This window comes from Erpetoichthys calabaricus, chromosome 14 (genome assembly GCF_900747795.2).
Source record: "Erpetoichthys calabaricus chromosome 14, fErpCal1.3, whole genome shotgun sequence".
NCBI lineage: Eukaryota > Metazoa > Chordata > Cladistia > Polypteriformes > Polypteridae > Erpetoichthys > Erpetoichthys calabaricus.
The window spans coordinates 11,643,425-11,661,582 of record NC_041407.2 but is presented as its reverse complement, the minus strand read 5'-3'; the positions used below and the strand labels follow the sequence as shown (position 1 = coordinate 11,661,582).

The window sequence follows — 18,158 nt, the reverse complement described above, 5'->3', positions numbered from 1 at the left end:
ATTCAGCAGAACATCCAAGATGTGCTGCAGAACGAAAACACGACGCACAAGACATTAATAAAAACATATAGTTAGAATCAGCGAACAGAACAAGCGAGCGTGAGCGGGCTCATGGCAGCTGAGCACACAGCCTGGGTGTTTGGCCAACACCCGGGGGAGTAGTAGATGTGGTCGCTACCGTAGAGTTTACTTTGGAAGGGCGGAAGTGGCCGGAAGGTGGGAGACTCTCCACGTGAGGCCACGGGAGTCGGGACTTGGGACATGGTGTCCCCAGCGTGAGAACCCATTGGTTGTTGGGGAGTCCCAAGTCACTGTCAGGAGGGGCCGACTGGAGCCAAGGATCGGTACGGTGACTGGCAGCAGAAGCACACTGAGAAGGTCAGCTGCAGAGACAGTGTCTCGCCTGTTACAGGGCCCTAACGGGAGAAGCCGGTGAGACGCTAGTTTAAAAGAAGCACCGGGCTTGTCATTGTTTTAAGACTGCTTCCAGCAAGGTTTTAACCTCGTTTTAAAGGATTGTTTTGCTATTGTTTTTTTGTAATTATTGTTAACCTCCACGATCGTCACTGTTTTAAGGGATTATTAATTTAATGAAGACTTTTTAGAAGCGCTGCACTTATCTATTTGGACTTTGTTTTGATGATTTAATAAAAGCACTTTTGCACGTTTTCATCATCCCCTCGCTGTCTAGCTCATTGGTAACATTACCGACGGTGTTGGGTTCAAGGGCTCCCGAACAGCGGATGGGCGAATGGAGCAGAACCCGCATCGTCACAGCAGACTCCTGTTAGTCGTGGAGAATCCACTGCATCCACTGAACAGGATCATCTCCAGACAGAGGAGCAGCTTCAGCGACAGACTGCTGTCACCGTCCTGCTCCACTGACAGACTGAGAAGATCGTTCCTCACCCAAACTATGCGACTCTTCAATTCCACCCAGGAGAGGTAAACGTTAACATTATACAAAGTTATTGTCTGTCTGTATACCTGCAATGTTATCACTCTTTAATTTAATATTGCTCTTTATCAGTATGCTGCTGCTGGAGTATGTGAATTTCCCCTTGGAATTAATAAAGTATCTATCTATCAATTTCATTCCAACCAGTTTCTTAATGAGAAGCCCATTCTCGCTGTTAATTAAACCCGTTATTTAATTCCATGGCTTGTTGCTGCTCTCATTCTGCCACAGCACACGTTTCCCAAACTGTTGATTTTCCTGTTTTTTCTAAGCACACCACCAAAATGTTTTGGTGACCTGAGAGATCAGCGTTACTGAGACCTCCATCCATCCATCCATTTTCCAACCCACTGAATCCGAACACAGGGTCACGGGGGTCTGCTAGAGCCAATCCCAGCCAACACAGGGCACAAGGCAGGAACCAATCCCGGGCAGGGTGCCAACCCACCGCAGGACACACACAAACACACTCACACACCAAGCACACACTAGGGCCAATTTAGAATCGCCAATCCACCTAACCTGCATGTCTTTGGACTGTGGGAGGAAACTGGAGCGCCCGGAGGAAACCCACACAGACACGGGGAGAACATGCAAACTCCACGGAGGGAGGACCCGGGAAGCGAACCCAGGTCCCCAGATCTCCCAACTGCGAGGCAGCAGTGCTACCCACTGTACTGAGACCTTCACCCTTCTTTACTTTCAGATACTGTGTGATGGATACGGGTGAGCTGGTCCCGTGGTGGCTCGTTTTGTGCCTCACTATTGTTTGGCTGCTAAATAAGGAAAAAGAAACAACAAAGAGGCCCGAGTCAAGTTAATTAAAATGAAGGCAAAAGAAGTTAATGAGCAGCAAGAACCGGTCACTTAACGAAGAAGACGGTTAGAATGAAAACCTGCAGCCACTGCGGCCCTCCAGGACTGGAGTTTGACACGCGTGCCTTAAAACATCTTTGGGTCAGAACTGACCCAACTTGTGTTTGAAATCAGTAACGGCTTTCAAAATGGCATCTGTTCAGCACAGAACTTTGCGACTTTTCCTAAATTTCTCCCAAATTAATCAATTTAAAAAAAACAAAAAAAAACACCTCATACCATAATTTGTACAGCTTCAAAAAAAATGTTTCACTTTCCATCTTTCGGGTCAGTTTTGCCCCATCACTGACTTTATTGGATTTTCCACTGCATTTAGGGTGTGACTGTACGCAGGCAGGTTGCCAGGTCACAACCCATAAAGACGTCCTAAATGCCATCGTTTCAGCTCAGAGTTGTGAAGGCTTTTCGTAAAATGCTCCGACTTTTACAAAAAGCTAATGAGCTCACAAATGTCACATTTTTGTACAGCTGCTACAAATTTTGAACACCGTTCTGTCCTTCAAGTCCGTGTTTAACCATCCTGCTTCGGTATTTCTCAAGCCTCTGTAAAAACCTAAACTGCCCCTTCGCACAAATCAAGTGGGTGGCACAGCAGATGAGCTGCTTCCTCAAGAGTGTGGAGGCCAGGGTTTGTGGGCCGGGTTCTCCCTGTGTGGAGTTTGCATGCTCTCCTCTTGTCCTTGTAGGTTTCCTCCCACCGTCCAAAGACATGCAGGTTGGTTGAACTGGCACTGGTAGGTTGGCCCATGTGTGTGTTCATCCTGCGACGGATTGTCACTGTGACCAGGGTTTGTTCCCGCTTTGTGCCCAATGCTAGCTGTGGTAAGTTCCAGCAGCCCCTGCATCCCCTGGTCTGGATGAAGCGGGTTAGAAAATGTCATGCCAAATTAAGGACTCTCTCATATAGTGCCTTTCAGTATCCATCCACATTTATGGTTCTGTTTGTTTACATCAACAACGTTGGGCCACCGCTACTACAGACCAAGATGGTGAAGAAATAGGAACAGGATCAGAGTGCAAGATCTGCCACCCTGGGCACCTGATAAGGGGTGGCAGAATCGGGCTAATAAAAGACCCATAAGGGCACAGCAATTGAGCCCAGCCTTGAAGACACTGAGTGGGTCAATCAGTTTAAAAATCTCACAACCAGGGCGCCTAAAACGAGACATCAGAATTGGGTCAAAAAAAAGACCCACAAGGCACAGCATGGGGGCAGCATTTGAAGACATTGTGCATTGGGTTAATATTGTGACGTGTGACTCCTAGTAGCACAACACGGCTCAGGCGCAATGATCAGGGAGCACAATTTCTTTGCCCCAGTCCTTCAGTTTTGTAAAGTGTAGAAAAGGCGCTATATATGCGCCTGACCCGGCACAGAAGGACACAGAGGCACGTATAAAACAAGGACTTTTTATTTTTCTTCTTCACCCGTGGGTGCACATCTTCCCCATGACCCACAGGCAATACAGTCCCAAAAGCACTCTTTTCTCCTCTCCCACCACTCCTCGCAAGCGTAGTCCTAGTCCTCCCGACCCTGGCTCCCTGAGTGGTGGTGGCTGGCCCTTTTTATAGCCCACCCGGAAGTGTTCCAGGTGCTTGATCACCTGGTCCTAATTGCATTTCCGGGTGGGGCTGAAGATTTGACCAGCCGGGCTGCAGACTCCATGCAGCTCCCCATAGCAGCCATCCGAGCCCCCAACCAGGCTGTGGAGGACTCCATCTCCCATGGAGCCATGTGCTAGGCTGGGGGATCACCATCCGGCAGGGAGACTGCCACCAAGTGTCCCGGGGGAGGTACTGAGCTGTCCATAGTGGCTCCCCCGGAACAGATGCAGCAGGGGCGTCCCTATCCTTCACAAAGGGTTAACGCTAAATTAGTAATGTTGTACTAACAAAGATGCCTCCATATGTACCCTTAAAAATACATCCCAATACTTTCAAAAGACCAATGAACCTCCAAACTACAGTGGACTTGTTACTACAAATCAATCACTTGACAAATCTACAAGACATACAGAGGGGACAGTGCCACCTGCTGGTAACAAATTGGCACTGCTACATTCAATCATCCATCCATCCATTATCCAACCTGCTGAATCCTAACTACAGGGTCACGGGGGTCTGCTGGAGCCAATCCCAGCCAACATAGGGCACAAGGCAGGAAACAAACCCCGGGCAGGGCGCCAGCCCACCGCAGGACTACATTCAATCACTTGAGTGTAAAGCAGAACTCGGCCCACCGGTGCACTCGCACAGCTCAACCCAGGGGTCTGTAAAGTTGGTCCTGGAGGGCCGCAGTGTCTTAATGAGAAGGCACTTATTGCCCAAGCAACATTTTTATTCTTTATTTTAGTGGTCTTAATTGTTAGCATTCCCCAGCCGTAAGAGTTTCTTTTAGTCTTCAACAGCTACAGTCACTGCTTTTAGTGGCTCTGTATGAGACAAAAGGTGCCATCAGTTCTCCTTTTACACCTGTGGGGGGTTCAGCGTGAACGGCCTGCTTTAATAAAATATTTGGAAGGAAACTGAAGAGGGAAAAAAAGTGAATGACTGGGAATCACTCCTTCACTCTGTGGAAGATATCTTTGGAAAGGAAAAAAATATCCACGATCTAAGAAAGACCTGGCAGGCTAACAAGCCATAAAATTAAAATAAAGATCGGTTATCGGCAAGGATTGGCTTCTAATGGATCAAACATCGTTGGCCCTCCAGGACCGACTGACTCTTGGAGATGTGAACGTGAAGAGTTGGCATAGAGGGCATCACTACAGGGTTTGAGCCCAAGTCCATCCCCGGAGCTGCACTAAATATAAAACAAATATGCATGCCAATGGAATCCAACGTGTGCCAGTAGTTAGAAAGATAGAACTTTATTTGTGCCCGGGGGGAAAATCTAGCTTTTTATAAAAGCTGTTAAAATACATACATACAGTGTGTACGGAAAGTATTCAGACCCTTTGCTCAGTATTTAGTAGAAGCACCCTTTTGAGCTAATACAGCCATGAGTCTTCTTGGGAAAGATGCAACAAGTTTTTCACACCTGGATTTGGGGATCCTCTGCCATTCCTCCTTGCAGATCCTCTCCAGTTCTGTCAGGTTGGATGGTAAACGTTGGTGGACAGCCATTTTTAGGTCTCTCCAGAGATGCTCAATTGGGTTTAAGTCAGGGCTCTGGCTGGGCCATTCAAGAACAGTCACAGAGTTGTTGTGAAGCCACTCCTTCGTTATTTTAGCTGTGTGCTTACGGTCATTGTCTTTTTGGAATGTAAACCTTCAGTCCAGTCTGAGGTCCTTAGCACTATGAGAAGGTTTTTGTCCAGGATATCCCTGTACTTGGCCGCATTCATCTTTCCCTCGATTGCAACCAGTCGTCCTGTCCCTGCAGCTGAAACACACCCCCACAGCATGATGCTGCCACCGCCATGCTTCACTGTGGGGACTGTACTGGACAAGTGATGAGCAGTGCCTGGTTGTCTCCACACATACCTCAGTGCAAGACACATGACAGCCCGCATGGAGTTTGCTAAAAGACACCTGAAGGACTCTGAGATGGTGAGAAATAAGATTCTCTGGTCTGATGAGACCAAGATAGAACTTTTTGGCCTTAATTCTAAGCGGTATGTTTGGAGACAACCAGGCACTGCTCATCACTTGTCCAGTACAGTCCCCACAGTGAAGCATGGCGGTGGCAGCATCATGCTGTGGGGGTGTTTTTCAGCTGCAGGGACAGGACGACTGGTTGCAATCGAGGGAAAGATGAATGCGGCCAAGTACAGGGATATCCTGGACAAAAACCTTCTCCAGAGTGCTAAGGACCTCAGACTGGGCCGAAGGTTTACCTTCCAACAAGACAATGACCGTAAGCACACAGCTAAAATAACGAAGGAGTGGCTTCACAACAACTCTGTGACTGTTCTTGAATGGCCCAGCCAGAGCCCTGACTTAAACCCAACTGAGCATCTCTGGAGAGACCTAAAAATGGCTGTCCACCAACGTTTACCATCCAACCTGACAGAACTGGAGAGGATCTGCAAGGAGGAATGGGAGAGGATCCCCAAATCCAGGTGTGAAAAACTTGTTGCATCTTTCCCAAGACGACTCATGGCTGTATTAGCTCAAAAGGGTGCTTCTACTAAATACTGAGCAAAGGGTCTGAATACTTAGGACCATGTGATATTTCAGTTTTTCTTTTTTAATAAATCTGCAACAATTTCAAAAATTCTTTTTTTTGTCTGTCAATATGGGGTGCTGTGTGTACATTAATGAGGAAAAAAATTTAAATGATTTTAGCAAATGGCTGCAATATGACAAAGAGTGAAAAATTGAAGGGGGTCTGAATACTTTCCGTACCCACTGTACATACAATACCTTTCTGCTCATTATGGTCGAAATAATTGTGTGGCATAGCAGTCACCGCACAGGGTCTGTAGGGACACAGAAATCCTCACCATGCCGGTTCAGCCACACTGGGTGACCCTAACCAAGGCCGCCTCTGCTCCAATACAAAAAATAAATATAAGTCAGTGAGAAAAGGGATCTGTGAAGTAGACAATCAAAATAAGACAATTAAATCCAGTAAGTTAACAATTTTAACTGAATTCCTTTTAAATATGCTTGAAGGAAGTCCTTAAGATCTGGGGAGCCGTCTCAGCTCACAGCACTTGGGGACATGAGGCCTTCCTCCTGCCAAGGCCTGGTCACACTTTACATTCACTAAAATGTTTCTTGTCCAGTGTGAACTTTATGGATTGTGGCCCACTGATCACAGAAATCACATTTAAATGTTCCTATCGTGTACCACTTTATTGCAATTGCCGATTTTTGTGATTTCCCCCCCATTATAAGTATCCTTGTACTGTACAACATCTGAACGCCTATGGTGGTCTAAAAGTAATGGCACTGCTACTGGGGATGCAGTTCAGACACACCAAGTAACTGCGAATGGGATAGTCGTGCAGAAAAGTGTGGCCCATAAACCATTTGGCAAATCAACGATACTTTTGCCTCCCCTTCATGGGGGCATGCGGACCTGCGCTGGCAATCAGAAGGTTGCCAGTTCGAATCCCATAGACGCCAGATATAACTCTACTAAGTTGAGCAAGGCCCTTTACCTGCAGTTGCTCTGTCCCGAGTATTACATTAACCTGCGACAGCCCTGCAAGAAGGTCCTCCAACTTACTGGGAGAACTCGGGGGGGGTTAGTGACAGGACTGGCACTCCAGCCACAGTACTGCTCCATTCCATCTGAACGAGTGGGGTGCTGTGGTGTCACCCGTTGCACGGCTGCACTCGGGTCCTACTCTGGGATCCTGTGGAGGGTGCGACAACACGCTGTATCAGCACCTTCTCCTAACCTCTCCTATACACAATGATGGAAACTTGTGAAAGCGGTGAATGAGGAATTTGAAAGATTTCGATTTTTGAGGCCGATGTTTCCATGAATAACTGGTGACAAGATTAAGGGAGGCATGTTGGTCATAAATGAGACACATCATCAGCAACAAGCAGTTTAACCAGAGGAATTGGCACGGATAGCATGAAAGGATGTCGTTGAGAACAACGCATCACCAAATTACAGAACTTTCAACTGGTTGACAAAATGCTTCAAGCACACAAAAGCAGGAAGTACAACGTGATGCTTGGATTCGTTTTCGGCATTCACACTTGACCTGCTTCTTTGTTAATCTTGGTGTAGTCAGTGATGGTCCTGGTGAAAAAAGCAGGATTGGGGAGGGTGGAAGCCATCAATGCTGACCACCTGTGATCATTTTAAACTCAACTGAACGGATGCACTAAAACAACTAAACACACGAACTTCAATAAAAGCTTGTTTCATGTTTCTCCAAATGCGGAAATTAGATTTGTTTCTAGCATAATCACTGAAACTTTTTGAACAAACTTCATTGTCCAGTATTGTGGGGCGTCCGCCATACATTGCTCTAAAATCGTGCTGGGTAACGGACTCTGAAGAGGTTTACGTTTTTGATTTCCACACATCACAACGCCTTCCAGCAGAAGGTGAAGCGACTTGCCAAGTCGCGTTGGTTGTGCAATTCATAAAAGCACAAAGCAAATGCCGAGAATGCTTTCTTAAATTACCGTGTCAGGCGAAGTAACGAGTACGTTTCCCATCAATCGAGGACTTCGTTTGTGCTACACTGGCGCACTCGAGTGACGCGCGGATTTGCTTAACTTGCAGGCTCACAACGCTGGCGCATTCGTGAATGTGTAATAAATAGTTCAACAAATTATAAGAACACTGGAAAATCTCTTCAACAGTACATTTTGTATCTGATCAGTTTTGGCAATGCTAATTGTTTTATTTATAAAATATCCAAATAATAAAAAAAAAAAAAATATATGTTTGATGTCGTATAGGTTATTAATTTGAAACTTTTTCACTTAGTCTGAGATTCGTCTCAAGGGCAGCCGCAAGCTGAAGGTTTACAACGCAGTTCTGTTCCCAAAGCTGAAGTCCCCACCATCACTTGGGGGTTTTCTTTTGTGCCAGTTCAGTTAGCAGCTTTTCTCTTCTTTCTAGAACTTCTGGGAGCTTCTGTCCATACTTGGCACGTTCTTGTGAACGTAGTTCATCAACATCGGGAAAAAATCTGTGTCTGTGAAAACAAAACACAAAACCAACGTCAGCAAACGCACGCATTTTAGAAAGCGTCTCTGAGGAACAAACGCTGGGGCCGGGAGACGCCACAAGTGAAGATGGCGATTTGGAGTCCACCGGTCAACCCTAAGAGAACAAAACTAAACAAACGGCAGAGTGACTTTATTTTATTACAGTGGAAATTAAGTTTGGGCGGCTGGTGGCGCAGTGGGTAGCGCTGCTGCCTCGCAGTTAGAAGACCTGGGTTTGCTTCCCGGGTCCTCCCTGCGTGGAGTTTGCATGTTCTCCCCGTGTCTGCATGGGTTTCCTCCCACGGTCCAAAGCAGGTTTAGGTTAGGTGGATTGGTGATTCTAAATTGGCCCTGGTGTGTGCTTGGTGTGTGGGTGTGTTTGTGTGTGTCCTGCGGTGGGTTGGCACCCTGCCCAGGATTGGTTCCCTGCCTTGTGCCCCGTGTTGGCTGGGATTGGCTCCAGCAGACCCCCCATGACCCTGTGTTCGGATTCAGCGGGCTGGAAAATGGATGGATGGATGGAAATTAAGTTTGTTTCGATAGGCACGTCTTCTGAAAAGCTGCAGGTAATTTCAGTCCTGAACAGGCACAATGATGGCTGCCAAGTTTTCCTCCAAGCTGGCTTCATACTCGGGCTAACAACTGCGTTTTTTAAATTTTTTGCACCTTTTCTTTCCAGATAATCCCAAGGCGAGTGTGGACTGAACCCTCCAATTACATTTTTTTACCCTTTTTTTGGATTCAGTAGTCCAACCAATCTAAAGCTTCTCCCGGTTTTAGCCAAGTCATTTTGTTTTTCTTTAATTTCCTCAGCCAGGCACATTTTGGTGAGGTACAGTGCAATAGGAAAAATACATTTACAGTATTAAAAAAGTGAGTAATAAGAATACACCACAACATGGCCTCCTTAAACGCACCCGATCCAATTCAGGCAGCACCGGGTCCAGCAACTTAGTATTACCGGCTAAGCCAAGATGTCAAGTGCCTTTAAAGAACCTTCACCCCCCCTTAGAGTCTCACGTTTTCTTGTTATATAACACCGTGGACTGAATTTGGATTTTTTTTTTTTGTTTGATGCCAAGCAACAGAAGACAACTTTAATGTCAAAAGTGAAAAACCGATCTCCACAAAGTGGTCTACTGTGATCCCTCCTCGATCACGGGGGTTGCATTCCAGAACACTCCGTGAAAGGTGAAAATCCACAAAGTAAAAACCATACGTTTATATGGTTATTCTTATATTGTCACGCTTGGGTCACAGATTTGCACAGAAACACAGGAGGTTGTAGAGACAGGAACGTTATTCAAACACTGCAAACAAACATTTGTCTCTTTTTCAAAAGTTTAAACTGTGCTCCATGACAAGACGTCTCACAATTAAAAGAATGCAAACATATCTTCCTCTTCAAAGGAGTGCGTGTCAGGAGCAGAGAATGTCAGAGAGAGAGAGAAAAAAGCAAAAACTGACAGGTGCTGTTTGGGCTTTTAAGTATGCGAAGCACCACGCGGGAAGCATGTTGCTTGACAAAGCAGCCACAAGTAAACCCAGCAAGGAAGGGAGCAATGTGAAGGTAGTCTTTCAGCTTTTTTTTTTTTTGAGGAGCGTCCGTATCCTCTAGGGGTGCGAACAGCCCCCCCTGCTCACAATATATTTGAGGAGTTTTATTTAATACGTGCTCTGATTGGGTAGCTTCTCAGCCATCCGCCAATAGCGTCCCTTGTATGAAATCAACTGGGCAAACCAACTGAGGAAGCGTGTACCAGAAATTAAAAGACGTCCACGGAAACCCACGAACCAGCGAAAAATCCATGATATATATTTAAAATATGCTTGCATATAAAATCCGCGATAAGAGTGCAGCCGCGAAAGTCGAAGCGCGATACAGCGAGGGATTACTGTACATTACTTACAAAAAGAAAGCACAGAATTATTGTTCACTTGAGTATCCACCCGTTTAACCGTAGAGGGGTCTCTACTCTCTCACGCTCGGACTCTTCATTACCTAAATGCCCACTCTGGCCCTCCCGTTTAAAGTGAGCGCTTAGCCAAAAAAGCACGACTTCTCTGTTTGCCAGTTGCTCGATGTCCTTGTTCAGACAAGCAGCACAAATGAGCTTCCTTCACAGGATGTCCGGGTTCAGTCTTAAAAGATGTATGATGGACACTGGTCAGCTGCGCATGTGTTGACTCGTTTCGAATCTCATTGGTAATACTTTTACATTTATATAGCACTTTGGCTGCCGGAGTCTTAAATAGCAAGTCAATAAAAATGAAGGCAGAAGAAGTTCATCAGCAGCAAAAACCAACCACTAAATAAGGAAATGGTGAGAATGAAAACCTGCAGCCCTCCAGGACACCCATGTACTGATCACTGATGTGAACAGGTGAGTACTTATGGGACTGATTATTTTGTATTTGATATATGTAATTTAGACCACTTTGTAGAGATCTGTTTTCACTTTGACATTGAAGTCCGTTTCTGTTCATCAGTGTCAAATGAAATCCACTGGGATCCAATGATGTATAAAAATAAAAAGACGCCGTACTGATCTGTTGCTTTTATCCCAGTCCTGTAGATAGATAGATTTTAATGTTAGCATAGTCGGCAGGATTAGATAGATTTTAATGTTAGCGTAGTTGGCAGGATTAGATAGACAGAGATAGATACTTTATTAATCCCAAGGGGAAATTCACATTTCACATGATGACTCGTTCTGCACTCACAGAGCTTTACAAAACTGCGACAATTTAAAATGGTGAGCACCGCTAAGCTCTCAGCTCCAGGCGCCTGCCAGATGTGGACTCTGCATGTTCTCCCTGTGCTCTTCCTCTCACATCCTTAAGACACCTTGTTAGCCTTGCAGGTAACTATGGTGGTCTGCTCTAAGTAACTCCAGATGAGGCTTCACTGGCACATTAGCTCACTGGAATTACCTGAAAGGAACTATATTATATAAAATTGCTGGAATAAAGTGCCTTTCAGTTCGTTTTGTCTAGCTATTCTATGTTATAGTGCCTATCGTATCTATTCATTCTATAATACAGACTGATACAAAACAGAATGAACTAGCACTACAGAATAGACAGAATGAACTGAAAGGCACAGCAATACATAAAACAAACTGAAAGGTACAAGGTAATATAGAATAGTTAACATCTTATATCAGTCTAAATTATAGTGCCTTCATATTTATCTATTCTATATTATAGTGCCTTTTGGTTTGTTCAATCTGGCTATTCTATAGGCACTACAATATAGATAGCTAGATAAAATGAACCAAAAGGTGCTATAAATTTGAACAGATATCTATGAAAGGCACTTTAATATACAACAGAACAACATTATAACAGATAGCTACAACACACTGAAAGGCACAATAATACAGAATAGCTAGACAGAATCATCTGAAAGGCACAATAATATAAAATAGAATGAACTGAACATTATAACAGATAGCTAGAGTGAACTGAAAGGCACTATAATACAGATAGCTAGATAAAAATAACTGATATGCACTAATAGATTGAACAAACTGAAAAGGGCACTGTAAGATGGATATATAGTGCCTTTCAGATCGTTCTAACAGATTGATCCAACTATTGTGAAGCTTTAAGCACTCCTTTGCCTTGCCTTTGCACACATCAAGGCGCTACATAACTTAAATTGCCACCAGCTGTCTCGGTCACTTCTCTACAATGTCTGCATTTCTCGTATCCCCCCGTAACACCGGACAACAGACGTCTGGCTTCCTGAAACGTGGCTAGCGGTTACGGTAAGGCACCTTCATGCCGACATCAAGTCCAATGTCCGAGTGTCTGGATCGCGAATGAAGGACAAAATGAAGTCCTACCCGGCGACAGCAAACCCCATCCTCGCAGCCTCAAGCCAAGCAGTTCTGCCTTTGCATTTGACAAGTCCAAGTCTGTGATCAGGTCGTTTAACTCTGATCGAGTTATCAGGTGAGGCCCATCAGCCGTAAGTCGTTCCCCATTTGGCTCCCCGTCGCTGTCCGACTCATCGAGGCTCCACGTCTCTGGGGGCTTCGGCACTGGCAAGCGGTCGTCATGCGGCACCGGCCTTATGGCTGAAGGCAGGTTGGGGTATTCGATCGATTTCTTATTTTTAGTGGAGAAGCCGGAGACGCTGACCAGACAGAAGTAACAGTCCGTTACGTGATCCTCTTGCTCTCGCCATATCATCGGGACTGCGAACGGCATCGCCTTCCGCGCACCACGGAGCCAAGCCCTCAGATGGACGGCGCAAGTCGCACAACACACGCGGGGAGCCCACGACTTGTTCTTATCGGCGATTTTTGAGCCGAAGTAGAGCTCGTAAGCCTTCCTGACGAGCGCGGTCATGCGGCGTCTCTGTGGCTTCAGCGTGTACTCGCCACAGATGTAACAGAACGTGTCGCGGCTGTTACGACACTGGCGAGACATTCCTGCAGTGATGAGAAGGCTGGGGCTGCACTCGCGGTGTGTCGGCACTTCACCTTCGGTGCGCTCGTGTGAATCTCCGCTCAAACGCGCCACATGTACCGGGCTCCTGCAGCAGGGGTCTTACCGCACGTGTTTTCTCCCAGGGCCCCGAAACGTCATTAGCAATCGACAAGTCTCACAGTCATTAAAAACGAACAACATTGAAGTCCAGATTCTTCTCAAAAGAGACGAACTTTAGATAACAGCGACATCTGGTGGCCAAACGAAAATACAGCAGCCAGTGGAAGGAGTAGCACGTCTCGTGCATCTTTGCCTCCTGGAGTTCCAAGTAGGCGGAGTGGACTCTAATAAGCGCTACCGGGGGTCTGAAGACCTCCAGAACTCCGGCCTGTAACTCAATTTTTAAGATCGGGGCTTATTTGACTCAAATAACGACCACTATTCATTAAGTCAACTCCGCGGCGGAGGCTCGGGGTTGCAGATTTTTGCAGACGTACCCTCCATTGTCAGTGCATCAAACGTCCAAGTACGCTCTTTGTGCTCATTTTAATATTATGATAAACACGCTGTCGGTAAAATGCTACGATAAATGTACATTTTAGTATATGTGACAGTTTTCTGTAATCATAGTTGAAAGTGTTACCATAAGAGTGACCATTACAGATACATTATAAGCCACCATCCATCCACTTGCCCATTTTCTAAACCCGCTAATCCAGTTTAATGGCACAGGGAAGCTGAAGCCTATCCCAGTAGTCATCAGGCACTAGGCAGGAATAACACGGGGACAGGAAACCAGTCCATCACAGGGTGAACACACACACACAGACAGTATGCCGCCATCCACTTATCCAGGGCGGGGTCACAGGGAAGGTGCAGCCTGTCTCGGCAAGCTTTGGGCACAAGGCAGGCACAATCTCTGGACAGGACGCCGGTCCATTTTAGGGTGAACACACACACACGGCTACCATCCATCCACTTTCCAAACCCACTTATCCTGAGCAAGGCCGTGGGGAAGCTAATGGGCGCAAGGATGCCACTACTGACTCGTAATTCTGGGACAACTTTTTCTATACGAGATTTCTTGTGTGACAACAAGAAAGAATTAATAGGCATGGGGAGAATTTAACTTTTTTTTTTTTTTTTTTAGAGGCTGATGAATCATTAAAAAATAACTGCATGTTTAAAGTGTTAAAATCTATATTTAATAGTAAATTTGCACTTTAATTTATTAAAAACCTGCATTTTTAACGGCACAGCCGTACTGCCCAAGTCACGTTCCACTGACTGTAAAACCAAGTTGCAGTATAACCTAAATCTCAGCATTTATAACTTTGAAATGACCAAAAAGTGCACAAGTACTACTACTAATACTGAAATAACAAAATGTTGTTTTAGTTTATCTGCTTGTTGTATTTTTGTAAACGACTCAGAAAACGTAGTTACGAAATAAACATTCAGCATGGGCTAATTAATTTTATAAATTAATTTTATAAAATCAGCAGGTCAAAATCTATCAAGATTTCACTCAAACGTGTTGTCCAGCGATAATTCGGAGCCCCGTCTAGTAACATTAACGCACCCCTTGACACGAAGGCCACGCAATGTCAGGGGAGTCTATCGTGACCTGAGGGTACCGATCGCGGCCTCTGCATTAGTAGCGGGAACCTACCTACGTACGTGCAGAAAAATACAAGAACGGACAAGAAAGCAACAACGATCACCCATGGTGGCCAAAGTCATCAAAACATGAAGACAAAGTTAAGACAGACGGGCGCACTCAAGCCTGAAGGTCACTCCACACCTGTTGATGAAGGCAGCCGCCAACCCCAGAAGCACTGTTCCGAACAAGAGCGGCTTGGTGTAGCGCTTTCTAGCAGATAGCTGAACTTGCTTCATCTTTAAAGGCACTGCAAACAAACACTCCAAAAAGCGTCACACCTCCATGGACATCTCACACGAAGCGCATGCGCACCTCACATACGAATACGCGTGTGGGCAGGTGCCACAAAAGCATCCAATCACAAGTTTGGAGGCGTCGGGCAAGAGCCAACCAGCTTTTACGTTTAGCTGTCAATCGGGCTTGTGATGCGATATCGGCGCCAGAGTTGCCCGTCAATCTTTTGGATGACCCAATCGACGTCTTCCTTCATAACCAACCACGCGTGCCTTCAGTTATGCTGTTTTTGGGTGGCATTCTGTTAAGCGGGGCAACGTGAGAATGTTTTTAAAGAGATGGAGTTCTTCTAAAGTTGACGTTCGGCTGCGCAGGCAAGAAAACGATATGTATGATTATATTTGCATGTCACGTTTTGAGAGGATTTGTTTCCAGAATAATCGACGTAGCGGCACTTCACATACTTCGCTATTTTTCACTCGTACTGTTCTGCGATATTCACTACTTTTAAATGTTCAGAAGACTTCTATTAAAAATGTGGGGCAGCAATCATTTACATATATGGAATGTTAAAAATGTCATGACATTTTCTCTGAATGTTTATTAAGACTTGGACGGTGTTATGAGTCCTACGAAATACTTGAACCTTTGTAGGTGGCCGAGTTTGGAAACATTGAAGAAGCGCAGCAACAATGCACTGAGGAGGGTAGAACGTGGTGCCCTCTTCTGTACTTTTTGTCGAGCTGTGACGTGTGGCCAAACGCACCTCCAACTCCGTCATTGACCACCACTAGAACAACTTTCACAGCAAAAAGGTTTGTCTTCAAACACAGTGGTCTCCCTCAAGGTCAGCAAAAAAGTATGTGGATTAGATGCATTGAAAATATATGGCTGTGTGGTTAGATGGAATAAATGACAAAACTAATAACAAAAATAATCCGTGTTCGGTAAGCCCTCACCTATTAAAGACTTTATAGTTTTAGGTGAGCTGTTCATATTCGTTTTACGATTGTGTTTTGGGAGAAATGCCAGGTCTCTAATAATTCACTGCCTGATCACCACACAAAGCAATCAGTCATTAGCTGTCATTCTTTTTGTGAAAATATAAATCCAACATAAATTCAGATTGCTACACGCTTATTGTCTGCAGGGGCTTTCACGGTTTCTCCCTCAAGTTCTAGGTCAGCTGCAGCCATCAAGCTGGTCTTGAGTAGGTGGGTATGGCTGTGAGTCTGGAGCACCATCCGTTAAGAGCTACCATAGGGTTAACTGAGTTTTACATTTTTTTCCCTATTATAGTAGTAAAATTATTAAACGTCCGCTGTAGAAGTTCCACAGCCCTTATGGTTCCTGCTTTGCAGATGAGGCTGACATGGCCAGCCATCTATTCAACCATTTAATGGATTACAATGGACTGGACTCTTTCTCCACTCCATCTCTGACTTTTCTTTTTGTTATGTTACTATATCTCAGGGGTCCTCAATCACGGTCCTGGAGGGCCGTGCAGGTTTTTGCTCCAACCCAATTACTTAATAAGAAGCCATTATTGCATTATCACTTTAGTTGTCTCGCTCATTAAGATTTTGAACCCTTATTGCTTATTTTAGTCTTAAACGGCTGTACTCTTGGTTTTTAATTGCTCCTAATTAGCAATAAGATGCAAAGGACAAGAGAGACCGGCATTTCTCCATTTAGCTTGTTACCGTTTACTCCTGTGTGTATTTATCATGCACTATTGGGTTTAATTAAATACTTGGAAGGAAAGTGAAGAGAAAAAAATTGAAGGACTGAGAATTACTCCTCCATTTTAGCCTTCAAATCATTTGAATGACATCCTTAGAAAAGGGAAGAAAATCTGGGATATGAGAATGACCTGACATAGCAGAGTTAAAGCACTAGCAAGTCATGAAATTAAATTATTGGCAAGAAATGCTTTCTAATTAAGTAACCGGGTTAGGAAAATAACCTGCAGCCACTGCGGCCCTCCAGGACTGGGATTGAGGACCTGTGATATATCTGTATGGTTTCCTGCAGCGTTTTATGATTTATTCACTAAGGTTAATAGATTGGAGTCGAGCCGTGTGGTGCCCTGGTTTACTGGAATACTTCATAGAATCTTCTCTCCATGTGAAGGACCAACACAATCCCCCCCATAAATCCTTTATCTTTAGGGCTCATTTTTTCTTCATGTTTTTAGTTCTCTTACATATCACACAACTTCATGCGACTCACTGAGCGTTAATCACTAAGGTGAATGAGTTTACTCTGGAAAATAAAAGTATCAAATATCCTCAATCATTATTCATTGTTAATTCATAGCTTTTATTATAAGGGTATAATCTTACAAACCGATTAGAAAAGTGTGCTAATTATTTACTATAGCCAGATTATTCATGTAAAGCAGGGGTCTCCAATCACAGTCCTGGAGGGCCACAGTGGCTGCAGGTTTTTGCTCCAACCCAGTTGCTTAATAAGAAGCACTAATTGCTCAAGTGACACTTCTGCTTCACTTTAGTTGTCTCGCTCATTAAGATTTTGAATGCTTATTGCTTATTTTCATCTTAAACAGCTGTATTCATTCAGTTTTTAATGGATACTAATTAGCAATAACATGCGAATGACAAAAGACACCAGCATTTCTCCATTTGGCTTGTTACCATTTACGCCAGTGTGTATTTATCTTGCATTATTTGGTTTAATTAAATACTTGGAAGGAAAGTAAAGAGAAAAAAGTGAATGATTGAGAATTGCTCGTCCATTTTAGCCTTCAAATCATTTGGATGATATCCTTAGATAGGGGAAGAAAGTCTAGGATATGAGAATGACCTGACATAGCAGAGTTAAAGCACTAACTAGCCATGAAATTAAATTATTGGCAGAATTGCTTTCTAATTAAGCAACCGGGTGAGAACAAAAACCTGCAGCCACTGCAGCCCTTCAGGACTGGGATTAGAGACCCCGGATGTAAAGAATGGAACCTTAGATGTGACTGATGAGCCATCTTTAGTCGGGTCTGGCAGACCCTGAGGCTGTCGGTTCCGAGCCCACCACTGACCCTGTGTGACCCCGAGCAGGTCACTTCATCTGGCTGTGCGCCAATTAGAAAGACAATACAAAAATGAACCAGTTGGATCTCAAACGGTGCAAGTCCCCTTGGAAAATATCATTAGCCAAAAAAGAAGTAACACTAATAATAATAAATGTAACCATCAAATGTGAACAGATCATATTACATTTATATTTTCAGTTCCCCTAATTATATTAGTTTTCTGGTTCATCTTTGAATGTTTGGAAGATAAACGATGATTTTTCACAGTGAGGAAAATTGTAAGAAAGCAAAGCACAAAGGAGAAGCAA

At 44.6% G+C, this 18,158-nt stretch overlaps 1 protein-coding gene across 2 annotated transcripts; it reads right to left on the bottom strand.

The window, feature by feature from the left end:
* Positions 1-7,835: 7,835 nt before the first annotated feature.
* On the bottom strand, positions 7,836-14,880 carry LOC114664472 (uncharacterized). Of its 2 annotated transcripts, none has more exons than XR_003718258.2 (2): positions 14,709-14,880; positions 7,836-8,451 (listed from the first exon to the last, which is right to left on the bottom strand). XR_003718258.2 is itself a non-coding variant. In XM_028818586.2 (2 exons), exons 1-2 carry the CDS (start codon positions 12,902-12,904, stop codon positions 8,372-8,374), a joined length of 669 nt encoding a protein of 222 aa, XP_028674419.2. In that variant the 5' UTR covers positions 12,905-13,044; the 3' UTR covers positions 8,144-8,371. The 2 variants fall into 2 exon arrangements, 1 of the variants encoding a protein (XP_028674419.2); XM_028818586.2 differs by lacking the exon at positions 14,709-14,880 and adding an exon at positions 12,316-13,044 and having other exon boundaries at positions 8,144-8,451.
* Positions 14,881-18,158: the final 3,278 nt, after the last annotated feature.